Source organism: Ziziphus jujuba, chromosome 8 (assembly GCF_031755915.1).
Source record: "Ziziphus jujuba cultivar Dongzao chromosome 8, ASM3175591v1".
NCBI lineage: Eukaryota > Viridiplantae > Streptophyta > Magnoliopsida > Rosales > Rhamnaceae > Ziziphus > Ziziphus jujuba.
Window position 1 is genome coordinate 16,536,097 of NC_083386.1, and position 23,179 is coordinate 16,559,275.

The 23,179-nt window shown below is 31.1% G+C and overlaps 2 protein-coding genes across 7 annotated transcripts; one reads left to right on the forward strand and one right to left on the reverse strand.

Moving 5' to 3' along the window:
* The first annotated feature begins 4,274 nt into the window (after positions 1 to 4,274).
* Positions 4,275 to 5,690, forward strand: LOC125421401 (uncharacterized). 5 transcript variants are annotated; one of them, XR_009640485.1, is made up of 4 exons: positions 4,275 to 4,428; positions 4,534 to 4,566; positions 4,652 to 4,710; positions 5,417 to 5,690. XR_009640485.1 is itself a non-coding variant. In XM_060819951.1 (3 exons), the coding sequence occupies exons 1-3, from the start codon at positions 4,357 to 4,359 to the stop codon at positions 5,495 to 5,497; spliced, it is 330 nt and encodes a 109-aa protein (XP_060675934.1). In that variant the 5' UTR covers positions 4,275 to 4,356; the 3' UTR covers positions 5,498 to 5,690. The 5 variants fall into 5 exon arrangements, 1 of the variants encoding a protein (XP_060675934.1); XR_009640484.1 differs by lacking the exon at positions 4,534 to 4,566; XM_060819951.1 differs by having other exon boundaries at positions 4,534 to 4,710.
* Positions 5,691 to 7,969: 2,279 nt separating this feature from the next.
* LOC107405442 (pumilio homolog 4) lies at positions 7,970 to 17,178 on the reverse strand. 2 transcript variants are annotated; one of them, XM_048469771.2, is made up of 12 exons: positions 16,838 to 17,174; positions 16,641 to 16,699; positions 15,542 to 16,223; positions 13,014 to 13,863; positions 12,321 to 12,846; positions 12,098 to 12,239; positions 11,909 to 12,016; positions 10,863 to 11,075; positions 10,662 to 10,772; positions 9,621 to 9,815; positions 8,641 to 8,815; positions 7,970 to 8,532 (listed from the first exon to the last, which is right to left on the reverse strand). In XM_048469771.2, the coding sequence occupies exons 3-12, from the start codon at positions 16,211 to 16,213 to the stop codon at positions 8,495 to 8,497; spliced, it is 3,030 nt and encodes a 1,009-aa protein (XP_048325728.2). In that variant the 5' UTR covers positions 16,214 to 16,223; positions 16,641 to 16,699; positions 16,838 to 17,174; the 3' UTR covers positions 7,970 to 8,494. The 2 variants fall into 2 exon arrangements, with proteins under 2 accessions (XP_048325728.2, XP_048325730.2); XM_048469773.2 differs by lacking the exons at positions 7,970 to 8,532; positions 8,641 to 8,815 and having other exon boundaries at positions 9,672 to 9,837; positions 16,838 to 17,178.
* Positions 17,179 to 23,179: the final 6,001 nt, after the last annotated feature.

Here is a 23,179-nt window from a genome sequence, read left to right on the forward strand (position 1 = left end):
CAAACTAACAAATAGTCATTTACAAAAAACATTTTTTAATGATACTATACAAGACTTCTATCAAGCTAAGATAGCATTAGAAATAATAGAAGATATCTAATAGATATCCTACTTAGAGCATCCCCAGTGTTTCTATTTATTGAAATTTATGTGGCAAAAGATTTGGAAGGTGTTGAAACTCAAATGGTATAACATGTATCAATAGACAATGTTTATTTAAATTATTTCTCCAATCGATCATATTTAGAATTTTAAATGAAATAAACCGGCACGTTGGGAGAGCAGAGAGAAAAGAGAAGAGGTTGTGAATTGATGAGGAGAGAAAAGAGAGAAAAGGCTAATTTATGACATACACTATCTAACAAACCCTCTACTTATGGAAAATCTGTTAGATAGCTTCTATTTTTTTATTTTCTTTATGTCACCTCACTTTAACAGACATTTTGTAAGCATCGTTGGAAATTTTTTTTTTTTTTCCTAAAAGGTTGTCTATCAATCTGATGTAATAAAAAAATTTTTAGATAGATAGAATCAATGGACATTTCATTAGAGATGCTCTTATAAAAGGTCTGTTAAACAGTATGGGTCATAATTCAGTCTCTTTCTCTCTTCTCTATCCTTATCAATTCGTAGTCTCTTCTATTTCCTTTCTCTCTCATAACATATTAACTCATTTTATTTAAAATTCTAAATAGGACCTAATGAAGAATAATTTTAAAATAGACATTGTTTATTGAGGCACTATATCACTCAAGTATCAATATCTTCCACATCCTTTCCCAAATAAACTTCAATAGATAAAACCATTAGAAATGCTTTAATATGCATACATTTAAGCTGTTGGTTAAAAGAAACTTTTCTTCTAGGTAAATATTAACTTTTTTATAATTTACAAAAACATCAACTAAAGAAACTGGAAAGCTTAACTAAAAAGATGTATAAACTATCCATAAGAAAATACAATATTAATTATATGTTATTCTCTTGTTTGTTTATTTATTTTTACTATTATTGTTATTATTATTTTTGTAAAGAAAACTGTTCATTAAAAATATCAAATTTATTGAAAAATAGTTTCGAAAGGAAAAATTAATAAATAAATATAAAATTGAAAAGTTAGGGATTAATATAGCAAATAAAGTAGATATTCCCAAAAAAAATATAGTGATTATACACTTCTGATACTATGTTTAAGTAATAAATTTTTCTCAATATATTGGGGTTGGTTTAGTTGCAATTTCAACTATCAATATTTATATTTTTCATGAACTTTTGCATCTTCTCCTCCCATTCAAATATTCAAAGTTTATTATTTTGTTCTTCTCTTTGCAAGTTCATGAACTGACTTAGAAGATTGTAGAATTTCATTGAAAAAGATGAAATATAATTATACTGGAAAACTCAGTATTAGAAAATTTCCTCCCTGCTGCAGATTGACCATAGGAGTTTGATGCGTACCAATGTTTTAACCATGTAAAACAGATTATAAGTACATGTAAATTGTTTTACTTGAGAATAGAAATTTGACAAAATCATATTCTTGGATTCGATTCAAAGTAAGACCGTAATAATCTTGTAAGCAATTTACAATTGTTGAACCAAAATAAAACCAAATTACAATAACAAACTATACAGTAATCTATCAAAATTCTTGGATTATTCTGGCCTGTTTGATGTAATAATCTATCAACATCTTCAACTATATAGTAACAAACTAAAACCAAATTACAAAACAGAATTAAACGGATCCTTTACAATGGACGCCTACACAGAGGGCAGGAATTTTGATTTTCCAGCCACTTAGCAATGCAGTTTTGGTGGTAAAAATGTTTACAACCAAAACGGAGCAACTTAGTTCCAGCACTGAATTCCTCCAAGCAGATGCTGCAACCACCCAGCTCTTCATTCTCTGCAACCACTCTTTCATGGGTAGTCCTCCTTAATCTATCAACTGCTCGAGTGCAAGCTCTTGAACCCGTTGAACTAGATGACGATGGTGATATCCTAGTCGTTCGATCAATTGTCAACTGATCATCAATGAAGTGAAAGTTCTGATGATCATTACCATGTGGTATGTTGCCGTTGAAAGTCAAATGACGATCAACGACTAGTTCTGATGATCCAAGAACTAGATCCACTTCAGCATTCAAGTAAAATGGCCCCGTCAGCACCAAAGAGGTGGCTAAGACATGGGAAGCGAGACGATCAATGATGGAGTGTAGGAGGGGAAACCCAGAAGCTTGAGAGAGAAAGTTGTGAATGTAGATGTAGCAGAAGAGAGGGTGTTGAAGGTGATGGTTGGGCAAGAAGAGAGACGTGTGTAGTTGGGGAGCAAAAGGGTATGAAGAAATTGGAACAACAAGACCTTCATCAGTTCAAAGGTCTCGTCTGAGAGTGTGGTTCAGAGAGACGTTGAGGAGTCCTCCATTGAAAGGAAGCTCTATCACGAAGATAGCGGACGGCTTAATCGCCATTCATTCTCACTATTAAATCCAACGCACAACAATCAAGCTTTCACTTTTCAGAAAATCCAACCCAAAATTCAAGCTTTCAGAAAATCTAGTTAACACAAAAATGGAACAATAACTGAAGAGAAGATGAAGAAGAAGTAGCAACGAAGAAGACGAAGAGACAGGAAATATTTGAATGGAACCGACCGTTACAATGAATAATGATATATATATAAGCAACCCGAGACGACTAACGGCGTTTGCTTTTACACGGGGAAAAAGACACCATTTTTTCTGACATAATTACCCTTCAAATTAAATGAAAATTCGCAACGGACAAAATATTTATTTTTTTTTTAACTAATAAACCTCCTTTTTTTTTTTTTGAAATAACTAATAAACCTCCTTTCTTTTTTCTTTTTTTTGGGGGGGCAATAAACCTCATATTTTTACCCTTATTAATAATAATTTTTTTAAAGCATATTTATAATATATATGATTAAAAATATTAATAAAATAATATATTCTTTAAATTAAAAGAATTTAAAAATAATATTTCTTTAAATTTTCCTTTTCTAAAATTACAATATATAATATGAGGTTATGGCTTTCAAAAAAAAATATATGGTTATTAAAAATATACAATATATAGAATCACATTATCATTTTTATTTTTTTTAATTATCTATTTTATAAGATTAGTTTTAGATCTGCATTTAAATTATAGTAAAATTTCATTATTTCTAAAAAGGGAAAAAAATTGTCTACTAAAATTTTGTTATAATATTAATTTGATGAAATAAGGTGGGTAGTGACAAGAATGGCGATTCTCAAAATGAAAATTTTAAAATAAGAAAAGAAATCTGATTACTTTTTTTTTTTTCCTTAATTTCCCAAGACCAATATAACAGGGGAGACTCTACTCCATTTTTTTTTATAGTCTCCTCCCTTAATAAAATTGGTTGTGGTTTTAATTGGAAAAAAAAAAAAAAGCTTTTATATGTTTTATTTATTTCAAAAAAAAATTATTACAACCACTTTTCTTTTATTTTATTTGTTATTTTGGCTTAGACCTTGCGAAACTTTTGGGACATAACAATAGAATATCTATACTTGGAGGTTGACAATCCCAAGGTCTTTTACTCCATTCAGAAAGTCTTTTCCGCTCGACGACTCATAGGAGGTGAGAAGAGCCCTTACTCCTTCCCACATTGTTTACTACTATCGACCCTACCAGGTGGTACACAAGCTAAGAAATTATTTACTATTTTTGAGTTATGTGGGGGTTATTATTCTGAAAATATTCTACATATGATTTTTAGTCTTTTCCGCTCGACGACTCATATGAGATGGTATGAAAGTAAGTAAATATGAATAACTGTTATGAAATATTTAATTTTTACAAAAGTTTTACTTGTAGTTTATTTATTATTATTATTTTTACTTCTAGTTTATTGATATGCAAATTTTCTCCATTTGTTGCAAGCTATACCTTAAAAGCTTTTGTATGTAACTTTTGCATTAACATAGATTGATGTATTTCATTTACCTCAGTATAATCATATGATTTTCTTTCTCTATCTTAATATAGTTATAAACATTGGGAATTTTCTTTTTTCTAAGTATTTGAACTCTTAATTCAATATGCTTATGCAGGAATGATTCAGTCATAAAAGTAATTGTTTTTTAAAATAATCATCTAAGTTCAAATCCTTCGTTCCAATATTTAAAATTAAAAAATTTATTTAAAAAAAAAAAAGCCCTCCATTAAAATGCAACTTTAATAGCATTTCAAAAATAAAGAAGTTTGAAGCGAGTAAAATTGTTTGGATACATGGAGACGATAATTCTTGCACGGATTAAGCCGTTCTATAAAGAGCACAATTAAGCCGTTCCCACTTCCCAAATGGAGTGGCGCGTAAAATATATTGTAGTTTGGCGGGCCTTTTTGCTTAAAACCGGAAGCCTGAACCAATTGGTATGTACTACTCTTTGATCTCTTCTCCCTTGGGATCAATTTCAAAACTTCGAAAAAACCTCCATAGAAGCTTGCATTTATCCTGGATTGTATTCTTATTTTCAGACAGACCCAGTTGAGCAATTTCAGTATCATTTGGTGGGGTTGAATTTCTTCTCCAAGTTAACTCGGGAATCTAAGGGGTTTTACATTGTGGCTTACTCTCTATTTCGTTTTTGTGCAGCGCAGAGATGGCCATGGAAGCTGCTCAAGCCGCAATTAGTTAGTGGTAGCATCTTGCTTGTGAGTTGTTTAATATATTAATTTATTTATTAGGAGCTTTTTTTTTTTTTTTTTTTTTCCTGAAATGAATTGAGAAACTTCTTTCAGTCTTAAATTATAGACTAGAGGCAGAACTTTGTTGAAATGATTTTTGACAATGAAGTGAGTTTTGGATTGTTTAATACAAATTGTATCAGACTTTGAATTCTCACCATTCTTCTTGCACTTGAGGAAGTTGGAAAAATTTTTATTTTTTGGGCCTTGTGAGGAGAAACTATTCCTACAATTTTGCATCGATTGGGGTTTATTTTTATTTTTGCGGCCTCTGAGGCAAGGTGTTTAGCCCAAGAAAGAACCAAACTTTATCCACGTAAAACTGCCATATGAACGCAAAATAACGTGTGATCATGAGAAAGAGCCATCTTGTTCAGTTATTGAAGTCATAAAAGATAACATGTTCGTGAGGAAGAGCTTAATGTTCAGGACAAAGTACATCTATTTCTGACAGGACCTTTGATATATGTAGTTCATTAGGAGTGGTCATGGTGAATACATTCAGGTATCCAATTTGGTTACCAATACATAGGAATATGCATCCTATGAGAAGCTCAAAATCCAAGGGTTTCTCTCTGCTTTTTTTTTTTTTTTTTTTTTAACTATAGAAGGTGAAATGAATTTGTTTCAATTATATTTTCCTTTACACTGTTTTGCGTGTCTATTTCTGAAGCTTGGAACAGTATTAAATATTGAAGATGCCAAAAAGGCAACAATTGCAGCGGCCAAATTTCTCATGAGTAAGCAATGGTGAAGGTAAGAGTTTTAGACTTGTGAAATCCCATATCTTTGTCTGATTTTTGATATGATACATAAAAAATTGTGAAATAGTATTACTCTCTCTCTCTCTCTCTCTCGCTATATATGTATATATATCAATCTATTTATCTTATTTTATGTTTTTCCATTTCCTTATCAATAATCAGACATTCTGGATGATTCCCAGAGGGGTGAAGTTTTATATATGCCTGGGCTAATGACCCAATAGAGTTATGAACATATAGAAAATGTTTGTCTATTGAGGTTTCTTTTCATTTTTCCTTGAACTTGATTTGTTGTAGTATTTGTATTCTAATTCTTTACTTTAAAACTACAGCGGAAAATCTAAGATGTTAAATCTCTGTCAGTTGTATTTTTCTTAACATTCTTTTGAGATTATAATTCTTAATCATTTTTCCTTCAAAGATAACATAAGAATCTATGTGCGGCTTCCAGATATTTTCTACACGTGATGTTGGTGCCAAAATTGTTGAGGTGAGTCTTACTTTTCATGTTTCTTCTACAAAAATTGATTATCGTCAACATGGATGTGAACTACACTTCCTTCTTGCATAATAAATGGATTTATAAATTTTTCTACCTGCCCCTCATAATTCCAATTAGAATTTTTGTGAAGCACATTTGTACCTTACCTATTGATGTGGAAAAATGTTCTGATTCAGCATGTTAGCATATAAAATTACATTCACGCTTCAATAACTTTCTAAATTCAACTCTAGTTTGAAAACTGGTTACTTGAAGGTATTACCACAGAAATGAAAATATAAAAAGCATTTAGAATGTTAAGGTGAAATGAGAAAATAAAATTTTAAAGTCTCTAATTACACAAGAGACTTAGCAGTCAAGAGTAAAGTTATGTTATTCTGTAGTTTCTTGAACACAAGTAGACGAGCAGCTCACTTGTGTTCAGCAAACATCTAGTCGTGTCATCTCAACAGTAGTTACCCTGGATCGATGCTGATGACCGCTAAATATAATAATTTGCCATAATATTAAAATAATAATTTTTGTTAAATGAAAATACAACATCTAGTGCTTGGGAAGTGAAATAAAGAAGACCACCTTGTGTTTTTTGGTATCCAGGTTAATAGGTGATGTATAGGAAGATGGTGAGCATTGTTTTTTCTTTTTCTATTTTAAATGCGCTTGCTGAGTTTGGATCTTGTTGGTAGAATAAGCTGGGATTTTATGGGTGTTACCTCAATTTTAATGAGGAGATATTCTTTGGACAATGCGCAAAGGACTTTATTGTTTTTGGTAATAAGTGTGCAATGGAATGAGAAAATAAATGTAGGCCTTTTTTTAAAATATATTATTTCATTTAAAAAAAAAAAAAAAAAAAACCTGAAAGCCTTTTTCAAAAGACAAGTTTCAAGATGTGCAAATTCTGAGGGATGAAATTTATTTCTTCATTCCCTTGTGAGCCTAGTACTATTTAACCCTTCTTCTTCTTCTTCTCCTCCTTTTATTTATTTGTTTTTATTTATTAAGAAGATCGCTTTCTGATTTGATTGTTTTTATTTATTAAAAAGACCGCTTTCTGATTTGATTGTTTTCAGATTGCTTTTTCGTTAGTTTTTTTTTTCCAAACTTTTTTTTCTTTTTTTTTTTTTATAAAAACAAAAAAATGGCAGCCTTTGTTCCAGAATGAGGATTATTTAAATATCCAAAAAAAAAAAAAATCAGCTTTTGATTCATTTTTAAACTTTACTAGAATATTGATGCATTTGGATTGGTCGCTCATCACTGGATTCCAAATTTACAGGTGACTTTTTTAATTTATAAGGAATGTATCTTGAATTTTATTATAAAACTAAACTTTTGTGCATATATTGAATTTCATTGCTAAGATGCATATTTTTCACATTGCATTCATTTCACAAAGACATTACCAAACATAATGGCTAAAACTTGAATTTAGTTCAATATCGTTATCAAACATAAAAATATGAACAATTTATTTCTTTTCTTTTATGACTTTTATTTTATTTTCATCAAAATTTACTCCAAATTCAGTATAACGAGTCATTTTGTATGCAAAACATACCTATATGATGTTATCTAGTCGACGAGATTAGTAGTATTAAAGAATATGTTGGGACCTCTAATTAAACTTTATCCCATAAAAAAGAACCGAGAAACTTTTGGCGATACGGCTGTCCCCTGATTGGTGGTAATTAAATAAATCTGAACCAGTTTCTTTTCCTCTTTTTTTTTTTTTTTTTCTTTTTTTTTTTGTTTTTTGTTGGGGGGGAGCAAAAATAATGAAACAAATGTCAGTTTTCATATAATTTTTTATAGTTTATATGAACATAAATGCAAATGGATTGATAACTCATCCCATGTCTCAGAACTTTTCCGACTAAACAAAATACTTTTGGGGATAAACAAATAAGGTTGAGAACAGATACATGTTGGATGCCCGAAAACAAATGAAAAAGTTAAGAACACATGAACCGTAGAATCAATCATTAAGTCCGGAAAAGAAAATTATGTTTCTCATGGAGAAAATTGCGGTATATTTACATATACATATACTTTTCAAAGTAGAAGACTCCATTAAATGCGACTCTACCCTCTTTTTAACAATGCAATAGACCATTTACACTTGCTTTCCTCTACAGAGGAAGAACTTTGTACACGTACTCACATAAAGGCCAGACAATGATAATTCACCTTCTATATATATATATATGTATATACTCTTTAATAGCCTAAAAAGCTTCTCTATGGAGTCTTTGCAGTCAGATTACAACCGAACCAAAATATACAATAAGATAATAGAGAAAAAAATTATCTTATTTAAGCGGGATCCATAAATTCGTGTTTATTTACAACTACCATATCTCTCTGCATAACATACTCCAACAAACTTGCTAAAGTGATCCATCTGTGTTAGCTGTACAAAAGCTGCATACTATTTGGTGGTGGCAAGATTTAAAAAGCCTTGCTTTTTCCAAATTGGGATGCCTCAGGAAGAAAGATTAGATGACAAACTTATGCGTCTTTCTGCAATTACAGATTTATAACTCATGAGTAATGTCAAACTTGGTATAACTGACAAATGAAGTCAACAACAAAATTCTGCAATGGAAAACAATCACATAGGTTCCTCACCTCCAGTTGCGATTAGCTTCTCAACACGAGAAACAATATGTTTACCGTAAGTGTACCTCTTTAGGGCAGTCAAATGAACCTTGATGCGAGAAAGAATCAACTCAAGACTCTGATCATTGCAGGTTTCCAAAACTTTCTGGACAACGTAGTTGCCAAATGGATCCTTCATCATTGCCTGCATATTTTTATTATATCAAATTTAGTCATTGAACAAAAAAAGAAGCCTTTTATGTAGACCATCCATTTACACGATCCAAACACAAGTGGTAACAAATCATTATCTTTTGCCTTTAACTATGTGAAAGTACAGAAACAACAAACACAAATTTAGAGTATTTTGAATATGAATAAAACACAAGGACTGAATCTACGTAAGATCAACCCTCATCTTGTTCATCTATGTAAAACTTTCTTAATTAAGTGCTGAGGAAAGAACACATGCTTTAATCAGTCAGCTTAATCACAAACTAGGTTACATTTGCCCCTCACATAATATTCTCATAGCTATAAGGACATGAAACTGGCAATGGTAATATTATTAGACACTCCAAACACGTGAAAAAATTTTTGCCAACATACTTATACATGTACCATCTCCAATGAATATATCCCTAGTCCACATAACATAGATTTAAAAAAATAATATAATAAAATAAAAATTACAGGATTACTGGATCCACTAAATGCACCCTAGCTTGCAACCAATTATTGTGAGCATTTGGAAAAATACGGGAAATAAAACATATATGGACAATTACCTATACATCTAATGATAGCATTGTTAGAAAAGGCAAATAGTAATTTAAGTAGATATGATGTTCAAACATGATATTAAACTTTCACATTCAAAAGAAACGCTAATAACTACAAAATTTACAGAGGCAAATAGTAATTAAGTACATATGATGTTCAAACATGATATTAAACTTTCACATTAAAAAAGAAATGCTAATAACTACAAAATTTACAGGGATGTATACCTGTAAAGGCTCATTTTCATCAGTGGTCCCAAGCATCTCATTTACCAAAAGTTGACGCTCCTCATGACTGCCAAAAGTTAAGCACTTCTCCACAACATTAGAAGCAAACTTCTGCTGACTCATCTTTATAATTTGTCCTGCAAGCTTGCTTATGATCGTAGATCGTTCATGTGGTTTACCGTGTTCAAGGACATGCTACAAACAAAAGTATAAATATCTGGGGCAAATAAGTAACCACAGATCATACAAGATTGGAGCATTAACGTTATATAGGCATAGCAAAAGTAAACTAAGAGTAATCTTCCGAAAGTAAATTGGTAACATATAGGATCCATTTTCTATCAATATCATAATAATCTGAAGATGACACCACAGACTATTAAATGCAAAAACAGAAAGGTACGGAAACAGACTTAATAGAGGAGTGTTAAAAGGCTAGAAATCATTTTGTTAATGGTGCAGTTCAAAGAACAAGAAGGTCGTTGAATATTAGAGTAAATGCATTGTACATTCCCATTGGCATTACAAAGGTTGAGTACAACTTGTAGTATGCCCATTTATGTTTACTTCTAGTATCTATATGTCTAACACGTCTAGCTCTTAATCTTAAGAGCTGGGACATAAGGACATGAAGTGTTCTGCATGGTGTTGAATGAAAGCAATAAAAGAATCTTTGGAATGGGGAGAGTATCAAGCTTCATTTCGGGCATTGGTTTCACCACTCTTCAAAAAGTTCTTGAATTTGAATTACTAAGAAGTGAGGAGTTTTATTTTATGTTTAATTTTCATCTTCATGCATGGAAATTTGGATCACTGGTCTGCCTTTCATTGCCTTGCACTGTTTATTCCTTAAAACAATTTTTGTTTCTTAAAAGATACATGGATAAAGGTGCAGAATCTTATTAGAACACGACCAACTCAATAGATTCTAGGCAAAAGTAACGAAATCCTATCAGATTATTCTGAAAAAGAAAAATTATAATATAGACCTTGCTGATGAATAATATATACAAAGATAATTTCTAAAAGAATTTTGAATACCTGAATAACATAATTTCCATATTGATCTTGTGCCAGAGTACAAACAGATTTCATGATCTCATCCATGATAAGTTGTTGTGTATTTGAATCCTCACAATGTTCCAGGACCCTCTATTGCCAAAAAAGGAATCAACTCATTACATAAAGTAAATCCCCACAAAACAGAAAAAGAAAAAAGAACAATTAAAATTAAAAACAAACCTGAATGACACGGCAGCCATATGGATGAGTGGAAAGGGCAACAACTTGACCATAAAAGGCTGAGATAATAAATTGAATTCTATCTTCAGGGACACACTCAATACACTTTTGAATAACATGATTACCATTTTGATCACGGACACATTTCATGACAGAACCATCAAGCTCTGCCACCATTTGGGTCTGCTGATCCACATCAATCACCTCCAAGGCCTGTAACAAAATTTATGACTTATAAAATATTTTTGTATATTCGAACATTTTCCGTAGAATTCCACACTACTCAGCATATGAGCATAAAGTTTCCTGTTCCCAAAAAATTTAAACGTTTAGGGACATGGAACAAGTACATACATAATCTATTAGAGCCATAACAAAGTGGATTCGTCCATAAGGGATGAAGTAGTGGGCTATCAAATAGCCATAAAAGTAACAGGGCTCTTCATACTGACCAGTCACTGGGACTGTAGTAGTCTAATGAGTCATGAGAATAATGGAAAGGCTCAGTATAGATTCCTATGTCACTTAAAAACACCATCCTATTGTGGTATATGAGCTTGACGTTGTATGTTCACAACAGTTCTTTTACTTTCATGTCACTGAACTTTATATACAACCCTCAAACAATTAATGGATGAAATAAATAAGATATCATTATTCTTGATAAGTTCAGAGCATTATATAACGCATTTCTATCCTGCTTAGCCAGGTACAAGTAAGACTGCTTTAGTTCCTTAACTTTATCTTCTTTGACTAACACTTCATAATTGTAAATTCATTTCTTATGTTCACAAGATTAGTTAAAATAATGCAGTTGCCTTAGCCCCATAAAATCCCAGGCTCAAATTAAAGCAATATTCAATACTAAGTCCAGTGTACAAACCACTAATAACAACTACTAGGATAACAAGCACCTCCTTCTCCATAATAGTCAACTTTGGGAGGGGAAGAATACAACTTTCTTACCAACACTGACACCCTTAAAAAGGCATGCAACAGACATTTTAATACTGACGAAGATAAGGATTTAAGAATTAGGATACCACCTTCTGAATCACTCTGCAACCATACATTTGAAGGCTCAACGGCAAAACATGTCCAGTAAGCTGGCTGGCTAATTCCTTTCTTTGGGTTTCTGTACCATGCTCAAAAAACTGCAATTAAATCATAGAACTCAATTAATATTTTTGAATTAATAGGTAGAGAAGTTTGGAGTACTTTAGATGACATTATACTTTCTGTATGACATAATTCCCAAAGACATCAGTCATCAAGGTACGAGCATGTGGAATGATCTCAGGGAATATCTTGCTCTTTTCTTCAACTGTGGCAGTTTCTAATTTCTGCTGAATAAAGCGACTTCCATACTGATCCGTACTGCAATTTAGCACAGATGATGGTAAACTCAGAATTTGAGATAAAAGACATAGTGTAAACATCAGACAAGGGAGAACATACCTGAACTCAACTACGTGACCAACAATATCAGACAGTTCAAAAGACTTTGTCTTATTGATCTTGAAATCATCTAACAACGATGACAGAAATCTTCCTTCTAAGTTATTACCAATATCTGAGTGCCAAGAGCCAATGGATCCTTTAATAGAACTTCTCATCATAGAATTAAAATGCGAAATTCTCTCATTGTGGAGCATTGGGTTTCCAGATCCAACAGAATGGACTGAATTTGCCATAAGGTTCCCTGGATATGCTGTGCCCAGCCTATGCGATAGGTTACCGTAATACTCATGATTAAAACCAACAGATTTACCTAAAAGTGACAGCTCAAACTGTTCCTTCTGCTGAGCAAGCAATGCCTCAAGGCATGCTTTCTGAAGCCCATCCAAGTCACCCTGTGAGGTGCCAAAATGACTTTTAACTAGAGCTGGATCACTTGGACTAGCTAGTGCTGCATAATCAGGAGTTCTTTGGAGAAATTGAACATAACGTGGATCAACAAGTGGAGAATGGAAATCGGTTCCCACTTTAGTTCCACAAAAAAAAGAAAAAAAGAAAACACTTTAAGCTTAAGTAAACCACTCAATTTTATAATGGTTAAAGTTGTAGGAGAAAAATTCACCCAAAAAAAAAAAAAAAGAAAAGAAAAAAGAAAAGAAAACACAAACAAATACAAATAAGTAAAACAATTACCAGTATCAAGATGATTGTTAATAGCTTGATTTGGCTTCTGATTAAGAGGATAAGCACCAGGCCTAAATCCCATGCCTGAAGTATTTGCATGATGATCAGGTACATTAGCTCCTTCAAGACTTCCTAATCCTGAAGAACTCACTTTTGAGTAAAGATTGGCAGAAGAAGAAGTCCTTTTAGGAAAATTCACTTGCCCATTGGCATTAAACTTAGAAGCATTAAGGTTTGCCACAATCCCATTTTTCCTCGCTAAATCAGCATAATTGGCCGCAAGGGAAAGATTATCAGCATTGGCCTTGTCCATGAGTTCCTGATGACGATTTTGGTTCTGATCATTGTTAAATAGAAAATCAGGCTTATTATCAAGACCCAAATGAAGCTGAGACTGGACATGACTATCAACATCTCCATGCGTAATTCTTGATATGTTTAAGCCAGACATATTAGCTGCAATATCACCAAGCTCACTCATGCCAGAATAATGACCATTTTGCATAGTTGAACCAAGAACATTATTTTTCTCACTAGGGAAAACTCTGCTTCCCACTGGAGGAAGACTAGAACTAGGAGATCTTCCAACCAGCTTGGGTTCAGGAGTTGTGCTCCTTGACAGAGTGGAACCCACAGCAGAAGCAAAAGAATAAGGAACTGTGGTACCATGACTCTGAACTCCAGCCACATTGCGGGTAGCAACTCCATCATGCAAGCCCTCTATAGGCTCCAATCCATTATATAGCGCTGATGGATGGGTTTCAGCTACACCCATTGTATCGGCAAGGTCACCAAAAGCATTACGACTTGATGGGCGTGACAGAAAGCCTGACAAGGCAGCAGGTCGATCAAGTCCTTTCTGCAATTACATTTCAGTTATCAAATAACAGGATATCAATCTAGAAACACTGGAAGACTATAGCAAAGGGAAACTAAATAATAACTTCAGGACTTAGTGGGAATATAATTTGAATGTGATAGTAAGAACTAACAAGTAGAGCATGATAGATTGTTCATTTCATGCATAATGTCCCATTTAATAAGAGATTGCTGCCAATTTGAATTACTGGAGAAACAAATGCTGTATAATTGGAACAACTGCAAAATCACACAGTTGACTGTTATGCTTGCCAACAAGCTTCTTCACTATCGCAACAGCTGCCTATGTGCAGGTAGTTGGGCTTGTATTTTATGCAACTAGTGTGAAACAGACTAAACAGTAAAATGAAGCATAAAGTTTATGCAAGTTTCCAAACTTAATCCACTGGCCACAAGGACAGCAGAATTCCACAAACTACATAACCTTAAGTTATTAAATAAATACAAGCAAAAATTTATCCCAAAAAAAACACTCTTCAGTTAGTAACTGTTAAACAAGAAATAGACATGAAATTTGACATTTTGACCATCCTACGAGTTTACAAAAGATGTTAGAAGGCTACAAGAGAGTTATGAGCTTTTCTAGAAAGCATAAGTGTGCTTCAAGAAATTTCAGTTTGATTTGCTTGATAGGTTATATGATGTTTAACATGTTAACAAAAAGATATAACGATAAATTTATGTAAATGAGACCAAAAAAGTGAGGTGTAAAAAAGAAAAAGGGAAAAATTACAACAAGCAATTAGAAGATAAACACTTAGTTAAACTTTATCAAGGAGCTTTAGGGAATAAAAAAAAGGAACCAAGTGGGAATTTTTCCATATAATCATACATAAGATAAGCATTATGCAAATGATGAAGTTGAACAACAAAGCAGATTTTAACTTAGCATGATGGAGAAACAAATGAACTTCCATGCCTGTCACAAACTTCAAATTAATTAGTTAGTATATATTGAATACAAGCTTAAACATGTAGAAAACATATCTGGATGAACTAACTGTCATTCTGATGTACCCTATGAGTAATGGATTCAAAATAAAAAGTCCAAGTATTCTCACAAGTACATTCAAAATAAACTGTCATTCTAATGTACCTATATATGATTATATGCATATTTCAGAACCTCACAACAGTTTAATCCCTAGATAAAGGGTGCAGGACTGCCAGAACATACATGAAACATGATTTTCATGAAGAATATTACTTCAGCAAAGAAAGCAGAATATCCTACTAACCATTCTTCTTCCAAGCATGTAGAATCAAGAATGTGTAGACATTCCATACTTAATAAAGTGCCAAAGTACAGAAAATCTTGCTAACAAAAAAGTAAGTAAAACAAGCTGCATCATAATTTCATGTATTCAATGTATTACATTCCACATATGGTCCAAAAATTATCTTACATTTATGAGAAGCATCGTCTCATCAATCTTGAAACATAAAACAAAAAATAAAAATAAAAAATAAAAAAATAAAAATGAGGGAAATAATTATTGATATACGAGATGCCCAGTTATACAAGGATACAAAGGACCATATCTCAACAAAACGTAGAAGAAAATTCTAACAAAATAAAATCAGAAAGATACATTTGCAAAATACCATATAGAGCTACTAAAAAACTGACATCAAAAGGCCATGACAACGACAATTACCTGTAGTATGTCAGCAAAACTCTTCCTCCTCCCCCCAAGCCCACCGGTAGACAATCCAGTCAAACTATCTGAGCCTCCATCAAGCCACTCAGATGAAGTCTGCCTAGAAAGGTTCCTTCCAGCAGAATTCCTCAATTCCATCAAATCACTCTCCGCCTTTTGCACAGAAAATCCCGGCTGCATTGAAAAAAGTGATGAACTCTCACCATCATCAACCAACTTCTTCTTCCTCCAGTCCCCAATGCCTCCATATGAAGACCCATCAAGCTGAAATCTTTGTGCAACACGCCAATCCTCTCTTGACAACAATGGTGGAGGCAATCTTGGGTTAATGTTATCATGTGAATAATAATACGAAAGATAAGCAGGGTGCGAGCGTATCTCATCTTCGGACAAAACTCCACCATTATTGTTAATCCTACCATTGATCTCTCTAAAGGTGGTGTTCCCAAAAAGACTATCCACAGCACTTAGAGATCCTTCTACTGTTGGTGGAGCACTGCCACTCCTGTAAATATTCAGATCCCTCTCTCTATTAATAATGTTCTGCTTTCGCTGCTCTGTCAGAATCAATTCAAGCTCAGACTGCAAGCTGTCTTCTAAACTCCCATTGGGTCCTTGCATACCATCATCAATGGTTGGCAACGTCCCTATCTTGCTCCCAGTAGCCATTTCCAGAACTCTAATTGTTCACCCAAAAAAGCACAAAGTCAAAATTTACACAATATCATGAACTAGCAGAACAGAATTTCACGATCAAACCTTAACCCTCTGTTTGGTAGCCGAGAATTTTCAGAACGAGAAACAAGAAAAAGGGTATATTCTCAAATTTAATCTAGTTCTAGTTTTTACAAATCAAAATATAAACTACTTTAAGCTAACAGAACATTCAGCACACTTCAGAAAACTCTTAATTTCTTCAAAATGGTCATAAAATTGTTAATTTTTTTTTTTTCAAAAAATATGTAATAAGGAAAATTGAAACTAAACACTTCCCATTATTTTCTATCCTTTTTTCTATAAAATTTTCTGGAAGCAATGAAACAGAGAACAAATTAATCGTGAAAACAATTTCAATCACCAACCAACAATTCCACACCTTTACGCAAAAATTCTCACATCAATGCGAACAAATTCCGGAAGCGATCATCCTTAAAACTGCACCAAAAAACCCCGAAACCAAAATTAAGGAAAAAAATAAAAAATAATTAACAAAAACAGGTAATATTCCACACACGCATATACATGTAAAACCAACACAATATTCCATTGCTATATAATCACATACACACATACATATCTATATAAGCACCCTTGGAATTGAAATCGGGAAAGCAGGAAGCGACGTCGTATAAATGAACTTTACGGCGTAGAATCGAACCCTTGAGATTTTCTGATGTATATGCCCAAAAAAATAAATAAATAAATAAAAATTGTAAAGGAAGATAACGATAATGGAGGCTCAAAGCTTCTATATTTTATTTCATTATGCTACTATTTATTTATTTATTTATTTGTTGGGTTTTCTGATAAAAAAATCTAGGTTAAAATTTTGGAACAATTCGAAGGCACAGAGGGTGATTGAGAGAGAAAATACGAGAAAGAAAGAGGGGGTAGAGATCCCGTGGGCCTGAGAATCTTGGAAACGGACGCTGTTTTAATTTTTTTGAAGAGAAAGTTAGGAAAAAAAGCCAATGAAAGCCGTTTGATTTGGAAAATGGACGGTGATGGTGTGTGTGGAGGGTACGTGCATGGACGTTATGGCAACTAAATAATAATTTTCTATGTCTTGCCTTGTTTTCACTTGTTCGGCTTAACTTTCTTTCATGGGCTGTTTTGGTTTTGGCTTCTGGAAATGCTAAAGTGTTTTATTATTATTTTTTTTTTTTTTCTTTTAGTGAGCCTGTAAAAAAGAAATGGAGTTAATTCAATCGTTTAAATTTTATTCAAACATTTTAAATTTTTTTAATTATACTTAGTTTTATAGTTTTAAAAAATTATCATTAATATTTTTTATTTTTAAATTTATTAAAATAGATCTAAACTTTTATTGATAGAAAGGTTTTTTTTTTTCTTTTCTTTTTAGAAAAATCAATATTTTATAATCAAATAATCATGTAAAAATATAATTTGATTTTTAGCTAGGTCAAAATCATGAATGTATTTATTTGATTGTTATAGAAAACTAAAAAAAAAAAAGTTAATAATGATTTTTCAAATGCTTAAAGTTTAGAGCATTTTCAATGGTTTCTATATTGCTAAATTTTTTTATTGCCACATCCAAAAAATAAACAGTGATTCAAAAAAAAATATTTTTAAAGGTTTATCTAAACACTATGTTCAGCTAAATTGGCAAGAAAATAAAAAATAAACACCATCAAATTATCTCTCTACTTTTGGCAATTTTGTAAGTTGCCTTTAAAATAAAAACATATGTAATTAATTAGTAATCATAAATAACTTTCTACACATTATATCATTGAAGAACAATTTTAAAATTAACTGTATATTTATATCATAAAAATTTAAACAATATTAATTCTGTGTTAGATAAATAACAATTCACATTTATCATTGAAGATGCTCTTAGTATAATTAGAATAAAATTGAAAAAGCTTAAATCAAACTGGACCTAATTCATTAAAAAAAAATATATATATATATATATATATAATTTATAGATAGAAGTTAAGTTATAAGGTTAAATTGCACTTTAGCATCCTCTAGTCTAAATTCGCAATTTTGGCTATGAGTTTTAAAGCTTACCATATTGAATCTTCAATTTTTTGATTTGTTGTAAATTGAATCATAGTTAACTTTTAACTAGCCTAATGTTAACCATTAAAATATGAATTGCACATGGCATAAGTAGGAATGGAGCGGGGCTAGTTTTTAAAATCTTGTCCCCGTCTTCGCGGGGAATTTTCTATATCATTCCTACGGTTTTTCCCGTTTCTTTATAGGCAAGGCGGGGACAAGGATTCCCCAATCGGGGACGGGGCAGGGCGGTTTTCTCCGCTTTTTTTTTTTTTTAATCATTCATATAATTTTTTTTGAAAAATTTATATAATTTTTTTTTATGAATAAAATGTAAAAAAAGTGACTAAAATGCAACAAAAATACAATAAAATGCATCAATGTCAGCGGCCAAAGTTGAGGGTTTAATATTGGAACTTGTAAGAAAAGAAGAAAATGATGCTTTACATAAATGAAACTAGAAAAAAAATTCATAAATATATATACAGGGCTGGGTTCAGGGGTGGGATGTTTATTCCCAGTCCCCAGCCCGTCCCCGGTTCGGATTTTAAACCTGTACCCCGAGTCTACGCCGTAATCCCGATTTTTCAGGAAAAAACTGTCCCGTTAGAGACGGGTGCACCGCGGGGATCAGGTCGTACGAGGCAAATTGCCATTCCTAGGCACAAGTATCAACATGTAATTTTTCAAAAAGTAAATGGTATAAAAGTGTAAAATTCTAAAATTCTAAAATTAGGTTAAAAATTCTACAATTTTTTATATAATAATTAAAAATATAATGTTCTAGATGTATCTCTATTTTTTTTCCCCATTTTCTAATTATTATTATTTTTTTCTTTAAATTTTTTAAATTACAATATTTGGTAACTTGTAATCACAATGTAACAAAATAAAATAAAAAAACTGCTAAAGTCCCTCATTAGTAGGGATGGACAAAATCCAATCCAACCCGTCTAATCCAATCTATTTTTAACAGTTTGGATTGGATTTTTACATCAATTGGATTGGATTGGGTTCAAAATATTATAAATTGTATGGATTTGATTGGTTATGGATTGGAAATATAAATCCAATCCAATTCAATCCAAATAATATATTATATAACTAAAAAATTATATATATATATATATATATATATATATATATATATATATATATATATATATATATATATTTCATTTTTATATATTAATTTTTAATTTTTTTTTTCCATTTTTATATATTGATTTTTAATATATATATATATATATATTTTTTTTTTTCTTTTACACCGCCATATCACAAATTCCAAATGAAATTGTAAGTTGTAACCCTAAACTAAACATTTACCTTTGTTGCCATCCACCACCAGTCCATCACCATCACCATAATATATATATATTTTTTACATCCCCATCATATATATATATATATACATATATTGTATCCAATTGTTACTTATATATATATATATATATATAAATGTTTAAATATAATTTATTGCTAATTTTATTGTTTTGATCTTTGTAGAGCTTACAGAATCGACTAAAATTAGTGAATCTGTCAATGTTGATTGACTTATGATTTAACAAAATTCTAAGGTTAAAAAAAAAAAAAGGAATTATGCATTAATTCTTGAGTGAATGAATTTTGAATGTATTATTTTACATTATTTGTTCTAACAATTTTAATTTGATTTTATAGGAGTGAGATGATAACATTAATATTTGCTATTTAATAAGTGCATGATGTGTATCATTTGCTACATTTTTTTCTTTATTTTTCATTGTAGACTATGCTATATTATTCTAATTATATTTTAAGTTTGGATAATTATAATTTATTATTTATATTTTATATTTGGAAATTTTTTTATTTGTATCATATATTTATAAATTAGTAAATTTCAAACCGATCAACCAATTCAAACCAAACTGATCATAAATGATTTGGTTTGATTTGGATTTAATGCTTTAATGGTTTGATTTGGATTGTAAATTAAAAAAATCGATATGTATGAATTGGATTGTATTGCGGTCCAAAACCGAACCAATCCAATCCATATTCACCCCTACTCATTAGAAGAAGAATAGATTTCTAATCTGGGGAAAAAAATCATTTTTTTAATGATTTTTATGTTCAGTAAATTTTAAATCCATTGATGGTATATTAGATTAATAAGGACAAAAAAAAAAAAAAAGTAAAATCGTGTACCAAATCAATGATCTTCTTCTTCTTTTTTTTTTTTTTTTTTCATATCAAATCAACAATCTTATAAAAGACATGTCTAGCTCTTAAGAATAGCCTTTAAAAGTCGTTGTTTTTTCTGTTTTTTCCGATAATAACTCTTTAATTCCAATTCTTCGACCTCTAATATAAAGGACGATTTTGTATCATTCTGATTAATTGTAATAATTGATTGATAAATGTTACTTTTTTTTGTAGGGTCTAAATTATCCTTTGTAAGATAAATATTCAAGTTTATAATTTTTCTTTGTTCAAAAAAAGAAGTTCATACTTTTGTTAAATTATAGATCGAAATATTCAAGATTTTATATCTGGATTACAACTGACAAATTATATAAAACAGAGATTTTTTTTTTATGAATATTATATATATATATATATATAGCAAGTTATCTACCACATTTTAAGGTGTATGGTAATAATATAGTACAACATTAAATAGGAGCAAAAAAAGAAATACAAAAAATTTTAATTTTATAAAGAAATTTTTTTACATATTATATGATAATTTAATTGGTTGTTGTTAAAGTATTTTAAAAGATGTAAAAAAAAAAAAAAAAAAAAAAAAAGAGATTCAATGAAAGGTTGCCATATTACTTTTTAATCATAAATTGTTCTGTTCCTTACATAAAACTTGCACATGACAAAGAGGATCCACTATTGTTAACAGAGAGAGTGGGACTTGAAAAGAGGATGACAGATCGGGAATGTAACACCCCTAAAACTTTAAACTTTTAATTTTTCAAATAACTATAAAATTTTATGATATTTACATGGTAAACTTAAAAATTATCTATGCAACGCTGGTAAAAGCAGTAATTTTCTTCTTCTTCTTTTTTTTTTTTTTTCTTTTTTTGTCTTTTTAATGAATTGCCTGCAAGGTGTTGGACTTCTATTTACTTGTTTAATTAATTTTTGTATATTACATGATCCATTGAGAGTGTGTAGTTAGTTCTAATCGCTTTTGAAGCTTAAGAAATTTTTTAGTTTACATTTCTGAAATTTTCTCATTTCTAGAATTTTCTTAATATGTTCATATTTGTGCTTAATATCTTAAGAGCCAAGAAACTTCTTTTCAAATTGTTTTATTTAGTTCTACAAATGAGAAAATTTGATGTTTTGTTTAAATTGAATTTTGGCTTCTGGAAAATTAAGTTGAGCTTGGTTTTGGAAAGTCTAGGGGTGGACTAAAAATTTCATTAACTTGAGAGGGTACTTTGGTCTTTATATCGACAACTTCTTGCATATTTAACAAACCAAACTTTCTTTGTTTATAACTCCAAAAATCATTATTTTTATCTCATTTTTGTTTTTCCCATCGAAGCCATTCTCTCTCTCTCTCTCTCTCTCTCTCTTTCTGGTTCTAGTTCGCTCTTCCTTCTCTATAAGGCTTTTCCATCTCATTTATCTTTTCTCTTCTACGTCCCTTACCCGACATCACACTTCTACAAATAACCATTTTTATCCTCAATCCTGCACATGAACCCCGTGACTTACCAAGAGAAGTGTGAGTTGATTTCTTTTAAGTTTGAGCTTGAGTTGGTTTTTGATGTAGCCGAAACCATATATGGTTTGGGGATAAATTTTGCTCCCATTTTCTCGGGAATTTCTATGGATTTTTGTTTTAAGCTTTCAATCTGATGATTTTTCATCTTTTGATTTGCTTGTTAGTTGGTCTCTTAGATGATCTAATGGCTTTCGTTAAAATAAAACACTTAATGTCAGAAGCTTGATAAACCCAACAATGAGGGAAGCTTCAACGCGATTTTTCTTTGATATTTTACTCTGAATCTTTGTAAATGTTTGCCTAGCTTGTTTTTAAATTTCAAATATAGTGATTCTTACCTTTGCTCTTGATGCATATTGGTTTGTATCCAGTTTTGAAACACTTTTTGGATTAGTTGTGAATGCTTTGAGTTTTAGAATGTGCATGCAGGTCTTTAGTCTTTTGTTTTTTTAAGATGCAAGGTTTAATTATCAAGTATGGTGGGGTTAATTGCTATTAAATTCTCAATGTTACTTTGCATGTAAAGATCTAATAGTTTTTGTTCTTGAGGTTATAAGAACTTGTAGTAACCTAGTTTAAGAAAGGCCTAGGATTAGGGTGTTTTTTTTTTTTTTTTTTTGGTTGCCTTATTTCAAATTCTTTTCCTTCTTTTCTATATATGTTTTTCCTTGCTTTTGTATTTAAAATTTTATAATCATGTCTTTACAACCTTGATCTTGAAAATTGAATGTTGAGTTCTTGTGCTTTGGCTAAAGGTTTAAAATGGAACTTGGGATGGTGAGGCATGTTACCACCAAAAACAACGAGAGCCCACTTGAAGTTCCTTTCCTAGTTCTCTTTGATCTTGTATATGTAAATACCAAAATTTTTATATTTTATTTATGGAACTTGTGTAATATCTTGATTTTTAACTAATATATTCTTATATGACTTTCTTTTTTTTTTTTTTTTGCTTAAATATTCTTATTTATGACTTTTGTTTGAAGAAGTGATCACTTCATTTTTTAGCATGTGCAACCGAGCATGTTATAATAGATTTTTAACTTTTAGCTTGGCACTACTTAAGGTTGTGAATTGATTTATGTTCTTGAAGTTCGAGTGAGCAAAGTTCAAGTTTAAAATTGTTTGCATGTTTAATTTTTTGAGAA